Raw genomic sequence first — 23,327 nt, 5'->3', positions numbered from 1 at the left:
TTGACTCCGCAACTTTAATATTTACACACAATATTTATTAAAATCTGTTCTGGTCAAGAAAAGGATGTAACTTAAATATATTGATTAATTTTAAAGATGTTGGATGTTTTATTGAACATTTTCCCCTCATATTTTTTAATTTTTGTGGCGGCCTGCCATGAATACATCTGGACTGCCACAAATAAACATTTTATTAGAAAAAAAAAATGGCTTAACAGGAAGCCTGTTATTATAGGCACACTAGAAATGATATACAATTTAAAAAACAGCAGAAATGAAAGAAGAAAAATATGAAACTCAACATAAGACTTGTCTTTTTTAGCATTTTGTAAAATACGTCTTAGCCAATTATGCAAATTAGACAGTGACACCTTGCCCTCCCGCCACCACAAATATCTATTCTTAATGACGGGGGGGTCTGTTTATTCAATATTTATGTGTTTCATACAGCCACATTTTGAGATTGAAAGTATAGAAGAGTGGGATGGTTGATTGACAGGTGGTGGGTGTGGCTCAGGGGGGGGGGGGTCTGATAAACAGAAGACAATCACCCTTGATTATTAATGGTCATATGAAGGGAAGGCATGCTACACTACCTCACTTGTCCTAATGGGGGATTACCCTGAGGTTGTAGTAGTAGTAGTCCTAATTATGGCGAGATATTATGTGTTCAACAAAGCATCAGGATTTGTGCTTCTGAAGGTTACATGTTTGCTGCTATCTTGTGGACAATGTGATTAAATCTTACCAATAACCCTTGAAAGTACTTTGTGGTAATAACTCAGCATTTACTTATATGACACAATCCAAACAACCTTCCCTAGTCATGGTCCAAAACTATAACATAAATGTCAACACATATATAACACAACCTGCCTCTGAATATTGCAGGTATTATGAAAAACATCCCAAAAACATAAAAACATTTTTTTAAATTACACTGATCATCCATTAGAGTGCACGATGGGGAAAAATGCAAAACACTCTCCACACTTATCCATGTTTGATGCATTTTAGCTGCTTGATGTTTCTGATTGATTACAAAACTTTAAGAAGGTCGTCACGGAAGTAAACAAGGTAGGAGTCAAACTTTCACATACTCTTACTATCCAATTATATATCCATTATATTAAATATGTATCATATTATTTTATAATAATATATATATGTATAATATGTACACACACATATATATATATATATATATATAAACATATACAGCATATATATATATATTTATATATATATATACATATATATATATACATATATATATCAATCAATCAATGTTTACTTATATAGCCCTAAATCACTAGTGTATATATATTATTACATTACATTATATTGTACTTGTAGCCTATCCTCTCTTGTTTGGCAGGTGTTGCATTCCGATCCTGTCCATGGGTGGGAGACGCAGCCGTCGCTGTGGCAACTCAATGACTTGTCTACTGCTTGGAAGAAAAGCAGTTCGCAGGTAAGACCGACGGTGATGTCATAGTGGACTCTTCGTTGTCATAGTAAAACATCTTACCTGCTCGAAGCTTGTTTGCTGGCCGCGACGCCGACGGACCGACGCTCCAAAGGAGAGACACTGACTGGAAAATTCCTCCTCTTTGGCTCCATGACTTCGTTGTCCATCTTCACGCCCAGCTTTGACGCGCCTGCCCTGGACCCGTCTGCATGCTGGAACACAGGTGGGAGAACAAAAGTGTTAAAGAGAAGGAGAACGTGAGGAAAATATGGCATCTCGAACTGCTTTTTGGGGAACAGTAACCTGGTTGTGAGGTCACTGATCAAGTTCTTCTACACCAGGCCAGGGCAATTATTTTGATTCGGGGGGCCAAATTTAGAGACAAAAAAGTGTCTGGGGGCCGGTACATATATTTTTAGGAAAACTAATACAAAACCTCACAATAAAGTCTGATTGAATGCTAAAAATGTTATGACAGACCGCCTTAAAAACAGAATGAAATTTTATTTTTTTCCAAGAACGATAAAACCCTGAATATTGAGAACATATTAACGTCACATCCCCTCTCAATCGACATCTTACAATCAAGCCAAATGCAACAAACACAGCAAAATATGAACGTGAAGGGTAAAAAAACTAAAATCAACTACAATCTAATATATGTGATACATCACTCAGCTTTACAACTTTCTTGTCCGTCCCTGGCACCCACATTTCAGGCTGGCCGCTCTGGAAACACTCTGTGAAAACGCTCCCCACCCACACTGCTTGGTGCCTAGTCTGACCTGCTGTGACTTGGATTACCATAGTAACTAGTAGGGTTGCCTCTAAAAAGTACCAGTCCGCCACATCCTAAGATTTTTTTGTTAAAATAAAGCCAATAATGCCATTTTTTCTGGTACCGTTTATTTAGAAATGCATCAAAGTACCGAAAAGTATCCAAAAAATATTGGTATCAGGACAACACTAGTCACTAAAATATCATGCAAAAGCGCAGATTCCAACCATTGAAATATGTTGCATAGTTCAAGACTTATGGTAATTTGAAAACATCACTGCACATCATAATGGCAGCTACACTGCCCATCTTAAAGATCTGAAGAAAATATTTGGGAATGTTCGGCGGGCCAGATTGAAAAGCTTAACGGGCCACATGTGGCCCCCAGGCCTTAATTTGCCCAGTTCTGTTCTTCACCAAACTCCTCTAAGCACGCCTTTATGGTTCTTGCTTTTGCTCAGTATGATTCTAGTTTGGCCTCTTATGAACACTTCTGTCCCAATAGTGTGTGTGTGTGTGTGTGTGTGTGTGTGTGTGTGTGTGTGTATGTGTGTATGTGTGTATGTGTGTATGTGTGTATGTGTGTATGTGTGTGTGTGTGTGTGTGTGTGTGTGTGTGTGTGTGTGTGTGAGAGCGTGTGTGTGTGTGTGTGTGCGTGCGTGCGTGCTCCCGTCCGTGCATGCGTGCGTGCGTGTGTCCTGACCTGCTGGTGTGTGTTCTCCTCTGCGTAGTGTTGGTTGACATTGATGACCAGCAGACAGATAAAGAGCAGACAGTCACACAGGTACATCTGTAACAAACAGCACCTGAATGCATCACACACCTCTTGACCCATGGTTAGTTACTACTACACATTTTAGCGGCATACTAAGACCTCCATAGGAACACACACACACAGCAGACCCGATTTAGCTGTGCTGATGATATGTATTGTCCAGCAACATCAGGCTAATTTTAGTATTTTCCATCCCTGCAAATAAACGCCTTTTGAGCGTCTAAAAACGAGCTCCTGCTTTGCCCTCGCGAGACATGCACACTGGCAACCCCACGTAAAGAAACACATAAACACACACATGCCGCCAACGTCAAACACATTCTTGATGACGCACAGTGCAGGCTCATGTGCACACACACACTCACACACACACTCACATGTTAAATTATTCTATTCACTAGAATATCCTGGTCTTCTTTCACTTTCATTTTCAACATCATGCTCAACTTTTGTGTTGCCAAATACATTTTGGTTACAAAAACTCACCAATATTTTTTAAGTGTTTTTTCTTTTTATTCACAAAAAGTATGTGCATAGATTGAGAGCAGAAGTTGCAAATATGTGAATATTATTACAGCTATTATTACCTGCAAATATAATATCACGCAAAAGTTGCACATATTTTTGTTTAATTTGGTTACAAAAACTAACTAATATTTTTTAAATAGTTTTTCTATTAATTCACAAAAAGTGTGTGCATAGATTAAGAGCAGAAGTTGCAAATATTTGAATATTATCACTGCTATTATTACTTAAACAACTTACAAGCATAAAACTCGTGCAAAATCTGCTATTATTTTTGTTTAGTTACTTAAAGAAATGTAATTACTTAAGGCAGGTTGTTTGTGTTTCCATATGAATTTTGGTAATATAAACTCCATCCATCCATCCATTTTCTACCGCTTATTCCCTTTCGGGGTCGCGGGGGGCGCTGGCGCCTATCTCAGCTACAATCGGGCGGAAGGCGGGGTACACCCTGGACAAGTCGCCACCTCATCGCAGGGCCAACACAGATAGACAGACAACATTCACACTCACATTCACACACTAGGGCCAATTTAGTGTTGCCAATCAACCTATCCCCAGGTAATATAAACTAATTTAATATTTTTTTTATTGTTTTTCTACATATTCACAAAAAAAGTGCATGGATTAAGAGCAGAAGTTGCAAACATTTGAATATCATTACTGCTAATGTTATTTAAACAACCTGCAAACATAAAATCATGCAAAAGTTGCAATTATTTTTGTTTAGTTAGTTAGAGAAATGTAATTATTTCAGACAGCTTGTTTGTGTTGCCATATGCATTTTGGTAATAAAAACTCACTAATATTTTTGTAATTGTTTTTCTATTTATTCACAAAAAGTGTGTCTATATATTAAGAGTGAAAGTAGCAAACGTGAATATTATTATTGCTTGTATTACTGAAATAACTGGGAAATACATAATCATGCAAAAGTTGCAATTATTTTTGTTTAATTATTGAAAGAAATGCAATTATTTCAAGCGGTTTCCATGTACAAGTTAAAATAACTCACGGCACTGATTTATACACTTAATGAATCATCTTTCCTGTTCCTTTTCTCTGTACAACATTTGTAATGTTACTGTAGAAGACTAGTGGTACTACATTACGGTTTTCACTATAATTTTATATTATACTCATAAAAATGATTTTAGTCTGAAAAAGAGCAAGAAAAAATATGAAAGTGTAAAAACATATAGGTGCAGTAGAAACAGCATGACACATAACACACACGCACACACACGCACACACACACACACACACACACACACACGTATGTTACCTTCAACGTATCCGTTGGTCTGTCGCCGTGTGAGGGCTTCAAGTCAGGTTTTATAGCAACTGTCCGTCTCATGTCCAATGATCACCTTGCAATTCTGTGACATCACTTCCTGACCCCCCTTTTTCCACTCTGTGTCATGTGTGCGATTGCATCATCAGGTCAATTAGCTCCTCTTCGAACCGTTCCTTTTCCCCTTGTCTCCTCACAACTTCATAACAATCAGAAAAAAATCCCACCATATTTTGTTGTATGAACCCAAAAAGACCGCAATAGGAAGTCCTAGTCTTGTGGCGTCCATCCAGTATCTTTCCTTGATCCCCTTTTGTTTAAAATAACATCATCAATTGTGCTTGTACTGCGTCATACTGTTTCCAATATGTCGCTGATTTATTCAGCCGTGTGAGAGGGTCAATTATTACAAACATTCGCTAGTATGCAACAGTCCACAAACACAAATGAAGATCAATTATTTGGGCCCATATACGATAATTTGACATATATCTGTATCGGCCTTTATTTCATCGATGTTGGCTTGTTGTTTATTTTAAACAACGACATTATCACTACATCTGCAGATACAATATATACAAATAAGAGTATTTTAAAATAGACATAAGTAAGGAGTTGCCCTGCACGAGAAAAGTTATTCGTAGAAATTACCGTCATTGTCAATAATTCCCCCCAAATATGTTTTGCTATCTGACAGGGCATTCATTTGAGTTCTTGTGAGACTTCTGCTCAGCCACTTCAACCGCGGCGCTCACATGGCCACGCCCTTTTCTCTCCTTGCAGTGCCGATCGCCGACACCAAAGGGATGTTCTCAAACTTTATTCACCTCCATAAAAAACACTCGGCTCTCCAAGTACCAACATAATGACCAATGTTAAAATACAGTAGCGTAGCAGGCCTGAGTATTCATTAAAAACAAGTACATTGAATATAGTAATATCACACCGAGTTTGAACAACAACACTGCGTTTGAACGTACAATTAGGGATTCTATGGTGTACCAGTTTGAGAATCACTGGTCTACACTACGTCCCCGCTCTTTGCCAGGAAATCCATATTTTGTCCTTCTTTCCAGGGGGTTCTGTTTTCTTTGTTTGCGCTTCTGCGGCAATGGAGTGTCTTGACAAGCCTCCGTCCGCAACACAGCGCAGGCGAGTTTCATGCTCCGTGATACAATTCAATAACGCAACAGAGATGGACATAAATACGACAGAGACGATATTGCTGCCCTAAATCCAAACTTGGTGTCAATATCTTGACAAATAGGAGACTTATTATATGAGTGAAGAATAGCAGGCAGAAGCTCACACATTATCATACTTTGTGTAACATCCAGGAATAAATGTCAGCCAGCCAGCTTGAAAAATGTCTCAACTATAATCTACCTGTTTTTTTTTTTTTTTGTTCAAATGTTAGCAATATTTCAGGGTATTAAATCCATAAATTGTGCAGGTTATATTGATTTTAAAATCATCAGTTTGTATTTATAAAATATTTTTAACAATTTTCCCAGGAGCTTTCCCCTATTTGAAAGACAAATGTTGATGCTCCTGTTAGACACATGTAATACAACTTACACTTACACTTACACTTAGACAAACTTTAAGGATCCACAAGGGAAATTGTTCCACACAGTAGGTCAGATACAAAGGATGGAAAGGATAATGCACATGAGGGGACTAAAAGAGGGCGAAAACAAAAGGTTTAAAGTAGAGATGTCCGATAATATCGGGCTGCTGATATTATCGGCCGATAAATGCTTTAAAATGTAATATCGGAAATTATCGGTATCGGTTTCAAAAAGTAAAATTTATGACTTTTTAAAATGCCGCTGTACAGAGTGGTACACGGACGTAGGGAGAAGTACAGAGCACCAATAAATCTTTAAGGCACTGCCTTTTCGTGCCGGCCCAATCCCATAATATCTGCGGATTTTCACACATACAAGTGAATGCAGAGCATACTTGGTCAACAGCCATACAGGTCACACTGAGGGTGGCCGTATAAACAACTTTAACATTGTTACAAATATGTCTACACTGTGAACCCACACCAAACAAGAATGACAAACACATTTCGGGAGAACATCCGCACTGTAACACAACATAAACACAACAGAATAAATACTCAGACCCCCTTGCAGTACTAACTCTCCCGGGACACTACACTATACATCCCCCGCCACCCCTTACAACCTCCCCCAACCCCGCCCACCTCAACCTCCTCATGCTTTCTCAGAGAGAGCATGTCCCAAATTCCAAGCTGCTGTTTTGAGGCATGTTAAACAAAGTAATGCACTTTGTGACTTCAATAATAAATATGGCAGTGGCATGTTGGCATTTTTTTTTAGATAACTTGAGTTGATTTATTTTGAAAAACATTGTTACATTTAATGCATCCAGCGGGGCATCACAACAAAATTAGGTATAATAATGTGTTAATTCCACGACTGCATCAGTTGATATCGGAATCGGTAATTAAGAGTTGAACAATTTCGGAATATCGGATATCGACAAAAAAAGCCATTATCGTACATCTCTAGTATAAAGTAGACAAAAAATGTACCATAGTAGCAATATAACATATATGAAAAAATTTACATATTATATACACAGTATATACTGTATACTGATGTATTATTATATTATATTATTGTATAACATATAACAAATCCCAATTACCATGTACAATAAACAGCAGATAAAGATAAAGGTGTTTGTGAAATCACCCGACGTTGTTTGCTGCTCAACTAAACGCAACATTAGCGCCACATAAAACAATATGTTGCAACTGGTCCCATGTTTCCTAACAAATATTATTAAATAAACAACTTAAAGCCTTGTCCAGCTGTTAACTGACGTATACTAGTCATGTTTAAGTAACTTTGACTGTAAATGAATATCGGCTCCAAATTGTTGCTCGTGTTTTCAACATTGATATATTAAATAACAAGACCAAATGTGTCACTTGAAATGAAAATGGTTCTGAAGTTTTGTTGCTTGGCGACCAACAAGTTTGGTGTACTTGGTTTTAGTTCTCTATATTGCTGTTGCTACGGGATACACAGTCCTCTCCTCAATGTCAAAAGTTCCCTCGGGGACCATGTTCCTCCCCCGCTCGGGACAGAGGATGGTCTCATTGAGGAAACACCTGGGCTATTAATAGTGTAATGACAGGAATAACTCTGCTGTTAATTAGTGACAGCCTTCTCGGGTCACCCTGACGTCATTCTGTTGCGTCTGCCTGTCCCGCCTGTTGCCATCCCAACCCTGTTTGTACCCAACCCTGACGCTGTTACACACTGCGACATTTTTTTACAGTTAAGAGCACAATGACCCACATAGAGTTAAGAAATAAGTTATAACTAGGAAGAATAAAAACCTTGTGATACAACATGTAGCACACGCAAATGCACAATACCTGAAACTTAGACCTTGAAGTACCCATGGTCCATGCCTCCAAACTCTTAGGAGCTTTGTGCTGGCAGGTTCTATTGACAGAACTCAACAGATTGCTATTCAATTACATAATGAAGAATGCCCAGGGGCCGAAAATGTAGATGCTTCGTCAGAAAGTGGCTCCGCAGGTTGTATTCCGTTTACCTAATTACAAAGTACCGGTGAACTTATCAGCTTTCACACTGCACTCATAAATTCATTATTCTGCCCTCGCTACTGATAGGCACCAGCGCCCCCCGCGATCCCAAAGGGAATAAGCGGTAGAAAAATGAATGGATGGATGCCCTCGCTACTGGATTCCGGCCTGTATAGCTGTACAGATAGTTAACAGCATGAATAAACGGAAGCTCCAGAAGTTCTGTTGCGGATTGATGTTCCTTTTTTGATTTTTTTTTCCCTTTCTTAATTTTGTTGCTTTAACTTCTTTCTTTCTTTAGGGTTGTAAGATTGAAAACATAAACATAAAAAAACATTACAAAAGTATAACATCCATTGTGTGTTTTACATGAATAAATGAGAAGGTTTAGTTTAAAAACAATCACACAATAAACTACAGATGTATATAGAAATTAAACAATACTCATTTGGCTCATCACAATTAATCCTAAGCGGTGGCGTTATCACCCTTTACTGGTCAAATGTATTGCTACAATCGGCAGAGTTACGATCACGACCACACAAGACGTCATAAAGTCAGCAATTTTAATACAAAACAAACTAAATATCTTTATGAACAATATGTATTCAGATTTTTTTTCAGGGTCGATAGTGTCATTTTTTGTTTGAAGGAGTAGTCTTCTTCTTCTACTCACCCACTGCTGCTTCATTGTGATACATATGCCTCGCTGTTTCCCCGTGTGGGGTGGCGGTAGTACTACATACGTGAGCAACCCACTTTTTAATGGCCCAACTTTTCCAATACAAAGGGCCCTAGGGCCCACTCAAGCATTAACACTGAATTAGTAATCCTACTGTTGGTTTTAATAGGATTCAATAATTATATCTAACCTCCAGTACTTAGAGTTTTAAAGGATAACATTTATCACATTATATTATCAAGGCTTAGGTCAGACTGATTACAAAATACATACAAATGAAATATTCTCCAAAATAAAAGAAAAATACATTTACATAGACATATGCAGTGCTAAAATAAATAAGTTCAAACTAAATTAATAATACATAATAACAATATATATGTTTTTTAGATAAACTGTGAATAAAATAAACTGCAAATGAAAATACAGCTTCACCACTTTGGTCATAATGTTTGCGCTTAAAGGGAAATGTCATTTTTGGGGGGAATTTTACCTATTATTCAGAATAGAATAGAGATTAGAATAGAAAGTACTTTATTGATCCCTGGGGGAAATTCAGCACCACAGTTCGCTCACAATAGACAATAATAAAAATAAATAAGATATAACATATATTAAATATATAGTATATAATATATGAATAATATATATAAATTCTACATATATTATACATTTACGTGCAGTCAAGAAGGAACATATGCATTATACAGTCTGATGGCTGTTGGTATGAAGGACCTCCTGTGTCGTTCCGTGTTGCATTTTGGGAGTCTGAGCCTTCCACTGAACGTGCTCATTCTCTCCGCAAGGTCCGAGTGTAGTGGGTGGGAGGTGTTGTCCATAATGGCTAGGAGTTTTGCTAGACTTCTTCTCTCTGACACCACTGCCAGAGAGTCTGGCTCCACTCCCACCTCGTTACTGGCCTTCTTTACCAGCTTGTCCAGTCTGTTTGTGTCCCTCGCTCTCAGCCCGCAGCCCCAGCAAGCCACGGCGTACAAGAAGCAACCCGCCACCACCGACTCGTAGAACATCTTCACTATCTTTGTACAAACGTTGAAGGATCCTAGCCTCCTGAGGAAGTAGAGGCCCTTCTTGTATAGGGCCTCAGCGTGTTTAGACCCATTCAGCTTGTTGTCGGTGTATACACCGAGGTACTTATAATCATGTCCACATCCACCCCCTTGATGGAAACGGGGGTCGCCAAAGTACTCCTCCTCCTTCCCAGGTCCACAACCAGCTCCTTGGTCTACGTCACATTGAGTTGTAGGTGGTTCTTTACACACCATGTGACAAAGTCATCAGAAAACTTCTGAAGGTGGCAGGACTCTGATTTATAGTGGAAATCGGTGGTGTAGATGGTGAAGAGGAAGGGGGAGAGGACTGTGCCCTGCGGGGCCTCGGTGTTGCTGACCAGCCTGTTAGACACACAGTCCTGCAGTCGCACGTACTGTGGTCTGTCAGTCAGGTAATCTACAACCCAGGACACCAAGGGGGCTTGCATCGTCATTCGCAATCCTTATTCAAGACAAGAACACAAATGTTTTTCTTTCTTTAATGTATTCTAAATAATAAATAAATGCGATCAAAAGTCTGCTTACAATGGAGCCTTTGGAGGCCGCTCTATTTTAAAAACATCCAAACACCTCCATTAGGGTTTTACATACATCACGTTAAGTATATATGTAATGTAGTAATGGGCACATTTATAATAACATTTTAATATTTACGTCTTTTGATAATTTTAAATGTATGCGGAACATTATTTTCAAAAACGCATCACAATGTTTGCTTTTTTTCAACAACACTGAATATATTACTAACTGCAGACTTCATGTGACCCAACAAACAATAAAACGTCACTTACAGTTGTGATCAAAATTATTCAACCCCCACACAATTTTGGTGTTTTAGCAAGTTGGACATTTATTCCGTATTTTGTGTATAGTCATATCAAATAAAGATGCATTTAAAAGACGAATGCAACTTGAATTACAACATTATATTTTGTAACATACCAAACAGTGTCATTTCTCTTAATATCTCATTGACAAAATGATTCAACCCCTTAGTTACATGCATCTTTAGTACTTAGTAGAACACCCTTTGGCAGTAATTACATCCTTCAAACGTGATACATAACCGGACACAAGCTTCTTGCAACGATCTACTGGTATTTTAGCCCATTCCTCTTGGGCAAAGGCCTCCAGTTCATTCATATTCTTGGGCTTGCGTGCTGCAACTGCCTTCTTGAAGTCCCACCACAGGTTTTCTATAGGATTTAGGTCTGGCGACTGTGAAGGCCACTCCAGAGTCCTCCAGCCCTTCTTCTGCAACCACTCTGATGTTGATTTGGAGGGATGCTTGGGATCGTTGTCCTGTTGGAAGGTCCAACGCCTCAGCTTCGTCACTGACTTCACGACATTTGCAGCTAATATATACTGGTAGGAAATAGAATAAATAATGCCTTGAACGCGCTGGAGATTCCCGGTACCTGAGGCAGAGAAACAACCCCAGAGCATGATTGACCCCCCACCATGCTTAACAGTAGGAAAGGTGTTCTTCTCTTTGTAAGCTTCATTTTTTCTCCTCCAGACATAACGTTGATTCATAGGCCCAAAGAGTTCCAGTTTTGTCTCATCACTCCATAGAACAGTTTCCCAAAACCTTTGGGGTTTGTCCAGATGATTTTTGGCATACTGGAGTCTATTTTCTTGTGCCTGGTTGTCAGAAGTGGCGTGCGCCTGGGAGTTCTGGCGTGGAGGCTTTCATCTCGTAGTGCGCGTCTTATTGTCTGGGACGAAACCTGTGTTCCCCCCTCTGCAATGTCCTGTTGTAGTTCCTCAGCTGTTACCCGGGGGTTTTTCACCACTGTACGCTTCAAATACCGGACAGCATCCTCTTTCTACCACGCCCATGTAGTGTTTCCACTGTGCCTTTAGCTTTAAACTTGCGAATTATGCTCCCAACTGTGTCTCTTGGAATGTGTAATGTCTTTGCTATTTTCTCATATCCATATCCTTTCTTATGAAGAGAAATTACCTCCTCTCTTGACTTCTTTGACCACTCCCTGGACTTCACCATGTTGCAAATACGCCATTGACCATCTACAAGAAGCTGAGCGTCACAGTCTTTTTCAATCAGTTTAATTGTTGCTCGTTATGGTTCTAATCACATCTACAGGTGTTTTCAACACCTGATTGAAAATACCTTATTCAAATTCTGTTCTTAAGAGTTATGATCTTCAAGGGGTTGAATAATTTTGTCAATGAGATATTAAGAGAAATGACACTGTTTGGTATGTTACAAAATATAATGTTGTAATTCAAGTTGCATTTGTCTATTTAATGCATCTTTATTTGATATGACTATAAACAAAATACGGAATAAATGTCCAGCTTGCTAAAACACCAAAATTGTGTGGGGGTTGAATAATTTTGATCACAACTGTATTGTACAAGGTCTGCTGTCATTAGGATGCAGGCTGCTAGAATGTTCATATATTCCCGTTTAAATGAAGAATGACTCATAATCCTCACAAAGAAAAGGGAGGTGGAACCAAGCGTCGTTTTGTGTCGTTCTCGCCAATTCCAGGTCTAAATTGGCTGTCAAAGTGTACCAACTTGTCGGAATACATCCTCATCCTTTTACTATCCAGGTGAGAGGCACCGAGGCGAGTAAGCACCTCACCATCGGATGATGTCAACATTGGCACACAAGCTAGTGATCACTATAAAAAGTTTGTCTGTGTTAGCGCTTATAATAACAATATTACTAATACTTGTTGACATTCAAGTCATGAAATTTAAATGGAGTATTTTATTTTATTTTTATTTTTATTAAGGATCGTCATTAGCTGTTTGCCACAACAACCCAATAGTCTTCCTGGGGTCCACAAACTCAGTACAATTACAAGTAAAAGCATATAATTATAACTACACAATACATAAAAATATATATAAAAGCATCAATAAGAAAACAAGTAAACAATTTACAGTCACAGAATGATAAATACCATATAAATATAACTGCAAATTACAAAACCATACAAAAATCATCAACAAGCAAACTAATATACAGACTCAGATAAAATATTAATATAGTATTGTTGGCGCTTTTTATGGGTTTTATGAGCGGAATAGAAGGCTGGTATGACCACATTAGAGGGAATTAGTTTTAAGGATTACTTTTTTTCTGCATTCAGTTTCCCATTCAACATACAAATACATTTCTGATTAGGGCGGTCGAATGATTACATTTTTAATCAGATTAATCTAATTTGGATTAATCATTATTAATCACAGGCTATTGCTCCCCTGCATAATACACATAACTTTAGAAAAGACCCCAATATTTGTATACAAAAGCAATTTGGAACATTTTTTAAATGTTTTACTTGAATGCATTTATTTGCATTACACCTGGTGACAGATTTATCTGAAGTTCTTTTAGGATGTATCTTGGAGTGAAATGTACCAGCGAGCACACCAGTCGCAGTCCCCGCAATCACTTTTTTTTTATTGACGTATGTATTTATGTGATTGCTGACCATATAGCGGTTCAGGTTAAAGACCTTATACGGTCAAAATAAATTGCATGATTAATCTCAGTGTATACATGATTAATGCAAACCATTATTGTGATAACTCACTTCAATTAATTTTGACAGCCCTATTTTTGATATAATTATATTGTTGTTTTATAAATTCAACTATATTGACAAATAGTTAATTAAAAAAAAAAACGAAGAAAAACACAGCTGTTGAAAAAGTGTTTTTTTTTTTGTTTTTTTTGAAGTATCTGAGCCAAAACAACCGCATCTCCTAAAGAAGTTGGAAATTCCCATCAGGTTCAGGTTTGGGCCTCTGCTGTTCCTTCTTCGGCCGCAGGGAGGCAGTGGAGTGCTTGAGCTGCCAATTGGCTGATGTTCAGAGTTTCTGCTTAGCTTTAAGGTTTTCTCCGACTTGGCCTTCTTCTTGCCTCCTTTTGAACCATTGCGTTCTTCATGTTGGTACAACAAGATGTTTTCTTGAGGTCATAACAAACAAACGAGAGCGCCGTGTGCCGTCTGAGCTCTAAAGTTGCACTTGAACGCACCTGCTAATACACAGGTGTCAAACTCAAGGCCCGTGGGCCAGATGTGGTCCGCCACTTCAGTTTATTTGGCCCTGGCAAGCCTGGAAATATGTATCAATAAAGTACTGTAACTTTTTTCACTAATGTATTCCTTCTTTCTATTTTGGGAGAAAAAATATATATACGTACTCTATGTAATCGCAAATTATGTTAACTTAAATACTGTCTAATTATGCAAAAATATATTATCAAACATTCCAACCATTTTTTAAATAGGAATACATACTAATAATAGTGATTTCAAAGCAAGTTATCCATCAAATTGTGCAATGTAAAAACAGCAATCGATTTCATGGTAAAATTGTGAAATTTACAGTGGTTTTTACAGCAATTTTCTCTAAATGGAAAAAAAAAGTATTTTTTTACTGTAATAAACTGTGGTGCCGTTTGGGCATTTACAGTAATACACTGAAAAATCTAAGGTTGTTGATTTGCGGTAAAAAAAAAAAACAAACAAAAAAACTGGTCGCCCAGGTGCCAAAATTTTACTGTAAAATTGCAGTTTTGTTTATTTACAGTAAAAAAACAAAACAAATGTACGTTTTACAGGAAAATTCCAGCAAATTAGCTGGTTTTTTTATTTTTACCATAAAAACAGCAATACTGTTTTTCCATTTACAGTAACATACACAAACTTTTGAGGGGAAATCATTGTAACTTACCATATTTTTTTATATATTTTAGTTTTAAAAAAATACTAATAAAATGCATGAAAAAATTGTGTGATAATATTATTCCGTGTTGAAAACGTCCCTCTGGGGCCAAACATAACTGCAATGTGGCCCTCAGTGAAAACCACTTCGACACCTCTGCTCTAATCTGAACCATCTCTAATATTATTGTATTTTGCGAAGAAATATCGTACATATCCGATTAATGTTAGTGTGTATATAATAATAATAATGTAAAATGTAGTTTTACCTGTAAATAAAGTATATAAATAAACAGCACAGTTGAAAAAATATTCCATTGATAGAACAGTGACCCCATCTGGTTGTAAAAAAGGCTTGTCAGACAACACACAACATCAAGTGCAGTCCAGAATGTATTGTTTATCGTACATATGGGTTTATTGGTCATACGTAGGGTGAAAAATATTGTGTGTCTGGCAAGAATGAGCTGATTTCAACTTTAAGCACTATTTTTATAGGGGTGTACCTCGCCCCATTCTTGTTTTATGTAGAGCTTCAGTCGTTCAACAATCCGGGGTCTCCACTGTCGTATTTTACGCCTCATAATGCACCACACATTTTCGATTGGAGACAGATCTGGACTGCAGGCGGGCCAGGAAAGTACCTGCACTCTTTTTTATTTACAAAGCCACGCTGTTGTAACACATGCCGAATGTGGCTTGGCATTGTCTTGCTGAAATAAGCAGGGGCGTCCATGAAAAAGACGGCGCTTAGATGGAAGCATATGTTGTTCCAAAACCTGGACGTACTTTTCAGCATTAATGGTGCCTTCACAGATGTGTAAGTTACCCATGCCTTGGGCACTAATACACCCCCATACCATCACAGATGCTGGTTTTTGAACTTTGCGTCGATAACAGTCTGGATGGTTCGCTTCCCCTTTAGTCCGGATGACACGATGTCGAATATTTCCAAAAACTATTTGAAATGTGGACTCGTCAGACCACAGAACACTTTTCCACTTTGCATCAGTGCATCTTAGATGATTTCGGGCCCAGAGAGGCCGGCGGCCTTTCTGACTGTTGTTGATAAATGGCTTTCGCTTTGCATAGTAGAGCTTTAACTTGCACTTACAGATGTAGCGACCAACTGTATTTAGTGACAGTGGTTTTCTGAAGTGTTCCTGAGCTTATGTGGTGATATCCTTTAGAGATTGATGTCGGTTTTTGATACAGTGACGTCTGAGAGATCGAAGGTCACGGTCATTCAATGTTGGTTTCCGGCCATGCCGCTTACGTGGAGGGATTTCTCCATATTCTCTGAACCTTTTGATGATATTATGGACCGTAGATGTTGAAATCTCTAAATTTCTTGCAATTGCACTTTGAGAAACGTTGTTGTTAAACTGTTTGACTGTTTGCTCACGCAGTTGTGGACAAAGGGGTGTACCTCGTCCCATCTTTTCTTGTGCAAGACTGAGCATTTTTTGGGAAGCTGTTTTTATACCCAATCATGGCACCCACCTGTTCCCAATTAGCCTGCACACCTGTTGGATGTTCCAAATAAGTGTTTGATGAGCATTCCTCAACTTTATCAGTATATATTGCCTCCTTTCCCAACTTCTTTGTCACGTGTTGCTGGCATCAAATTCTAAAGTTAATGATTATTTGCAAAAAAAAAGTTTATCAGTTTGAACATCAAATATGTTGTCTTTGTAGCATATTCAACTGAATATAAATGATAAATGGGTTGTACTTGTATAGCGCTTTTCTACCTTCAAGGTACTCAAAGCGCTTTGACACTACTTCCACATTTACCCATTCACACACACATTCACACACTGATGGAGGGAGCTGCCATGCAAGGCGCCAACCAGCACCCAATGGGTTGAAAATGATACGCAAATCATTGTATTCCGTTTATATTTATGTGTAACACAATTTCCCAACTAATATGGAAACAGGGTTTTTTTTATTATTATTTTGGTTGGCGATAAATTTGTTTGACTAAGTTGACCTATAGTGGTCTTTGTGTATCTCTGCACAAAGTGTTTGGTGCAACAGACGGCCGCCACAAGATGATGCAGGATGTCAAATTAGTACTCTACAACAGAACTGCAAATAGTTACAGTATATACTCTACTAAAATCTACTTTTCTTGTTGCAGGATGGAATATAGCGACGCTCAACTGGCGGGAAAGCAAAGGTGAGATGCAAACACACACACACACACACACACACGTCATTAGTGAAAGTAATAAGTGTGTCATTAAGGTATTAAGCGCTTTATTTTTTGAAAAGACTTTGGTGGTTTAAAATGATATCGTAGAAATACAACACACTACATTCCTTCACACTAGTGTCACACAATACACACGCAAACACACACAGGAAGTATCCGATCCCTGGAACGTTGTGTTCCACACAATAACAACAAAAAGATGATAACAATGCACGAGCGGCGGCACACGCTCAAGACGCTCGCCGCTCTCTCCTGAGCACTTGAGGCGGGCAGGCAGCCAATCAGGGGCCCGGCAGGAAGGCACCCGGTCGACTGACACCTGACACCTGTTGCTGTTTAGTGAAGGTGTCATTAAAGTTGAATAATGCTGACACATCACATTGTTGACTGTTACGCAACTTGTACACAGGAATGGGGGCGGAGCAACACCGGACACCAGAAAGTACTACAGTGGTATTACATACCAGCAGATCATGGAACTACTTGCATGCAGTACTTATGAACCATCATAGAACTATAAACATCCAGTATACTTATCATCTATCATACAAAACCCAAAATCAGTGAAGTCGGCACGTTGTGTAAGTCGGAAATAAAAACAATCCTTTTCAACTTATATTCAATCGAATAGACTGCAAAGACAAGATGTTTAATGTTCCAACTGGGAAACAATTTTTTTTTTGCAAATAATCATTAACTTAGAATTTAGTGGCAGCAACACGTTGCAAAAAAGTTGGCACAGGGGCATTTTTACCACTGTGTTACATGGCCTTTCCTTTTAACAACACTCAGTAAACAATTGGGAACTAAGGAGACCAATTTTTGAAGCTTTTCAGGTGGAATTCTTTCCCATTCTTGCTCAGTGTACAGCTTAAGTTGTTCAACAGTCCGGGGTCTCCTTTGTGGTATTTTAGGCTTAATATTGCCCCACACATTTTCAATGGGAGACAGGTCTGGACAAAAGGCAGGCCAGTCTAGTACCTGCACTCTTTTACTATGAAGCCACGCTGTTGTAACACGTTGCTTAGCATTGTCCTGCTGAAATAAGCAGGGGCGTCCATGATAATGTTGCTTGGATGGCAACATATGTTGCTCCAAAACCTGTATGGACCTTTCAGCATTAATAGTGGCTTCACAGTTGTGTAAGTTACCCATGTGGTGGGCACTAATACACCCCCATTCCATCACAGATGCTGGCTTTTGAACTTTGCGCCTGTAACAATCCGGATGGTTCTTTTCCTCTGTGGTCCGTAGGACACGACGTCCACGGTTTCCAAAAGCAATTTGAAATGTGGACTCGTCAGACCACAGAACACTTTTCCACTTTGCATCAGTCCATCTTCGATGATAACAATGTGTGTGGGAGCCAGCAAAGCCTGTGCGGCGTTTCTGGGTGTTGTTGATAAATGGCTTTTGCTTTGCATAGTAGAGTTTTAACTTGCATTTACAGATTTAGCGACAAACTGTAGTTACTGACAGTGGTTTTCTGAAGTGTTCCTGAGCCCATGTGGTGATATCATTTGCACACTGATGTCACTTTTTAATGCAGTATCGCCTGATGGATCCAAAGTAACGGGCTTGCCGCTTACGTGCAGTGATTTCTCCAGATTCTCTGAACCTTTTGATGATATTACGGACCGTAGGTGGTGAAATCCCTAAATTCCTTTCAACAGCTCATTGAGAAATGTTATTTTTTAATATATTTTATGATTATTATTTTTTATTTTTATTTTTCCCCTTTTTCAGGAGGGTGATTCGACAGGGCAGTTGCTGGTTGTTGCATCTCTATCGTGGGGGCCCGATTGCTGGTGGTGCGGAGGCGGTTTTCCTGTCCGGTTGCGGTGAGTCTCTGGGCCCCCCTGGGTTGTGGTCTCTCGCTGGCTTGAGGGCTGGCTGTCCCCTACTTCTCCCGCGCCTTGTCCTCTGCCTGGCGCGTCTGTCTGCGGCCTTCTGCTGGCTCTTCCGGGTGGCACGGTAGGCCGGCCTGGCTGCGTGGGGCCGGTGGTCCCTTGTTTCCTGGGCGCCACACCTGCTGTTTGTGGGTTGGGCTCTCTGGGTGGCTTGGGCCGTACTCTGGCTCCCACACACACTGGGAGTCAAATATATTTTACATACAAATACACATATACTCACATATACACCATTATTCATACATACATACATAAATACCTACTCAGTGGCCTAGTGGTTAGAGTGTCCGCCCTTAGATCGGTAGGTTGTGAGTTCAAACCCCCGCCGAGTCACACCAAAGACTATAAAAATGGGACCCATTGTTTCCCTGCTTGGCACTCAGCATCAAGGGTTGGAATTGGGGGTTAAATCACCATAAATGATTCCCGGGCGCAGCACAGCTGCTGCCCACTGCTCCCCTCACTTCCCAGGGGGTGATCAAGGGGATGGGTCAAATGCAGAGAACAAATTTCACCACACCTAGTGTGTGTGTGACAATCATTGGTACTTTAACTTTAACATACATACATACATACACTGTAGGTACCTACAGTACGTTCCCACACAAATACACAAATACAGTACATACCTAAATACTCAAAGTTCATATATCCACACGCACATTCACTGTACAAACATGCGTATATACATACTGATGAGTTATATTGAGTTTCCAATAATTTGTACAACTCTTATTTTTTTTGTGATAAAGTGATTGGAGCACATACTTGTTGGTCACAAAAAACATTCATGATGTTTGTTTCTTTCATGAATTTATTATGGGTCTACTGAAAATGTGACCAAATCTGCTGGGTCAAAAGTATACATACAGCAATGGTAACACAAACCCCGTTTCCATATGAGTTTGGAAATTGTGTTAGATGTAAATATAAACGGAATACAATGATTTGCAAATCCTTTTCAACCCATATTCAATTGAATGCACAAGAAAGACAAGATATTTGATGTTCAAACTCATAAACTTTATTTTTTTTTGCATATAATAATTAACTTAGAATTTCTTGGCTGCAACACGTGCCAAAGTAGTTGGGAAAGGACGTGTTCACCACTGTGTTACATCACCTTTTCTTTTAACAACATTCAATTAACGTTTGGGAACTGAGGAAACTAATTGTTGAAGCTTTGAAAGTGGAATTCTTTCCCATTCTTGTTTTATGTAGCGCTTCTGTCTTTCAACAGTCCGTGGTCTCCGCTGTCGTATTTTACGCTTCATAATGCGCCACACATTTTCCATGGCAGACAGGTCTGGACTGCAGGCGGGCCAGGAAAGTACCCGCACTCTTTTTTTTACGAAGCCACGCTATTGTAACACTTGTCTTGCTGAAATAAACAGGGGCGTCCATGATAACGTTGCTTGGATGGCAACATATGTTGCTCAAAAACCTATATGGACCTTTCAGCATTAATGGTGCCTTCACATATGTGTAAGTTACCCATGCCTTGGACCCTAACACACCCCCATACCATCACAGATGCTGGCTTTTGAACTTTGCGCCTATAACAATCTGAATGGTTATTTTCCTCTTTGTTCTGGAGGACACGACGTTCTCTGTTTCCAAATATAATTTGAAATGTGGACTCGTCAGACCACAGAACACCTTTCAACTTTGCATCAGTCCATCTTAGGTGAGCTCGGGCCCAGCCAAGCCGGCGGCGTTTCAGGATATTGTTGACAAATGGGTTTGGCTTTGCATAGTAGAGTTTTAACTTGCACTTACAGATGTAACGACATACTGTAGTTATTATGAAGTCTTCCTGAGCCCATATGGTGATATCCTTTACACACTGATGTCTGTTTTCAATGCAGTACCGCCTGAAGGATCAAAAGTCTGTAATATAATCGCTTAAGTGCAGTGATTTCTCCAGATTGTCTGAACCTTTTGATGATTTTACGGACCGTAGATCGTGAAATCTCTAAATTCCTTGCAATAGCTCGTTGAGAAATGTTGTTCTAAAACTGTTCGACAATTTGCTCATAAAGTGGTGACCCTCACCCCATCCTTGTTTGTGAATTACTTAGCATTTCATGGAAGCTGCTTTTATACCCAATCATGGCACCCAACTGTTCCCAATTAGCCTGCACACCTGTGGGATGTTCCATATAAGTGTTCGATGAGCATTCCTCAACTTTATTAGTATTTATTGCCACCTATCCCAACTTCTTTGTCACGTTTTGCTGGCATCAAATTCTAAAGTTAAAGATTATTTGCAAAAGAACAAATGTTTATCAGTTTGAACATCAAATATGTTGTCTTTGTAACATATTCAACTGAATATGGATTGAAAATGATTTGCAAATCATTGTATTTCGTTTATATTTACATCTAACACAATTTCTCAACTCATATGGAAATGGGGTTTGTATTTGGTTACATGTCCCTTGGCAAGTGTCACTGCAATAAGGCGCTTTTAGTAGCCATCCACAAGCTTCTGGTTGAATTTTTGACCACTCCTCATGACAAAATTGATGCAGTGCAGCTAAATTTGTTGGTTTTCTGACATGGACTTGTTTCTTCAGCATTTTCCACACGTTTAAGTTAGGACTTTGGGAAGGCCATTCTAAAACCTTAATTCAAGCCTGATTAAGGCATTCCTTTACCACTTTTGACGTGTTTTTGGGGTCATTGTCCTGTTGGAACACCCAACTGCGCCCAAGACCCAACCGCCGGGCTGATGATTTTAGGTTGTCCTGAAAAATTTGGAGATAATCCTCCTTTTTCATTGTCCCATTTACTCTCTGTAAAACACCAGTTCCATTGGCAACAAAACAGGCCCAGAGCATAATACTTCCACTACCATGCTTGATGGTAGGAATGGTGTTCCTGGGATTAAAGGCCTCACCTTTTCTCCGTCAAACATGTTGCTGGGTATTGTGGCATTATGTTCTTTACAAGTGTATTTAAACTTTTGACCACGACGGCATGTATACATATTTTGTTAGTTAAGATGCAGTCTGCTTTTGGCCCCTCGGCCCAATTTATTTAGCCTAATGTGGCCTCCAAGTCAAGACGTTTGGACACCCTTGTTGTAAACGATCATAACTACTACCACATATGCAGTATTTATAGACAATCGTGACATGTACAGTAGTAGTCATAAATACCTATACATGTCTGGCTTTGTTTGGTAGAGGTGTTTTTTTCCTCTCCTCCTTCGCCAAAGTAAATTTTTTTGACAAATATAATATGTCAGTGATGTAACAATATTATATGGTCATCTTGATGTATACGAGTGAAAAGCAGCTGCACTGAGCGCAGCTAGAGGTGTGTACTTGTGTAGTCCTTTCTCTAATTGGCCCCGAGCTGTCAGCATGTCGCCATTGTGCTTGTGAGAAGAGGCTTAACTTAACTCAGTTTAGCTTAGCTTTACCCCTTAATGCGTGTGTGTGTCTGCCTCTCTCTGTGTGTGTGTGTGTGTGTGTGTGTGTGTGTGTGTGTGTGTGTGTGTGTGTGTGTGTGTGTGTGTGTGTGTGTGTGTGTGTGTGTGTGTGTGTGCGTGTGCGTGTGCGTGTGCGTGTGCGTGTGCGTGTGCGTGTGCGTGTGCGTGTGCGTGTGCGCGTGCGTGCCTGTGAGCGAAAGACCTCCTGTGCAGGAGTCAGATGTTCCAAATTGCTGTCTTTAGTTTGTCACCACAGGGAACAACACACACTCAACATTTACCAGGCAGCTTAACACACACACACACACACACACACACACACTCAAGAATACATAAATATTACAGTGAGTTTTTACTGACGCCACAAAAGTTTTTTACTGGCTTTTTGCTGAAGTGTGATGATAACCATAGAACAGAAAATAAAACAGTTCTCTGCATTATTCCTGACAGACATCTTTCATGATTAAATCTTTCACTTCTTTTGACGCTTGCGACCCGTATGTGTTTGCGTGTGCGTGTGTGTGTGTGCTCACCTGATGGGCGGCGGTCCGCCGGCGTCCATTTTGTCCCGTCCATGTTGGACGAGCAAACGCAGGAGTTAGCAGGAGGCGTGTGGCGAGGGCACGAGCGGCTGCCGGTCCCTCAAAGGCGTCCGGCGGCGAGCTCATCGCCAGCAGCCACGCAGCCGCCGCTGTTGTCCGACAAATCCCGCCGTCCGTCCCCCTGTCATTAGGATCCCAGCGGGGAGGCGGAGCAAGAGGCGGGCCGGGCGGGATTTGGCATCTGTCCTCCCGACCTGACTTGGACCACCAGGAAAGACCACCTGTAGTCCACAAAGTCCGCGAGCACTTCAT

The 23,327-nt window shown here is 39.7% G+C and overlaps 1 protein-coding gene across 1 annotated transcript; it reads right to left on the bottom strand.

The window, feature by feature from the left end:
• LOC133537452 (uncharacterized) lies at positions 1–23,327 on the bottom strand. Its single transcript, XM_061878466.1, has 4 exons — positions 23,007–23,327; positions 2,954–3,040; positions 1,532–1,683; positions 1–1,451 (listed from the first exon to the last, which is right to left on the bottom strand). The coding sequence occupies exons 1-4, from the start codon at positions 23,325–23,327 to the stop codon at positions 1,358–1,360; spliced, it is 654 nt and encodes a 217-aa protein (XP_061734450.1). The 3' UTR covers positions 1–1,357.

Source organism: Nerophis ophidion, linkage group LG18 (assembly GCF_033978795.1).
Source record: "Nerophis ophidion isolate RoL-2023_Sa linkage group LG18, RoL_Noph_v1.0, whole genome shotgun sequence".
Taxonomy (NCBI): domain Eukaryota; kingdom Metazoa; phylum Chordata; class Actinopteri; order Syngnathiformes; family Syngnathidae; genus Nerophis; species Nerophis ophidion.
The sequence above is the reverse complement of the archived record's forward strand: the minus strand, read 5'-3'. Positions and strand labels throughout refer to the sequence as shown.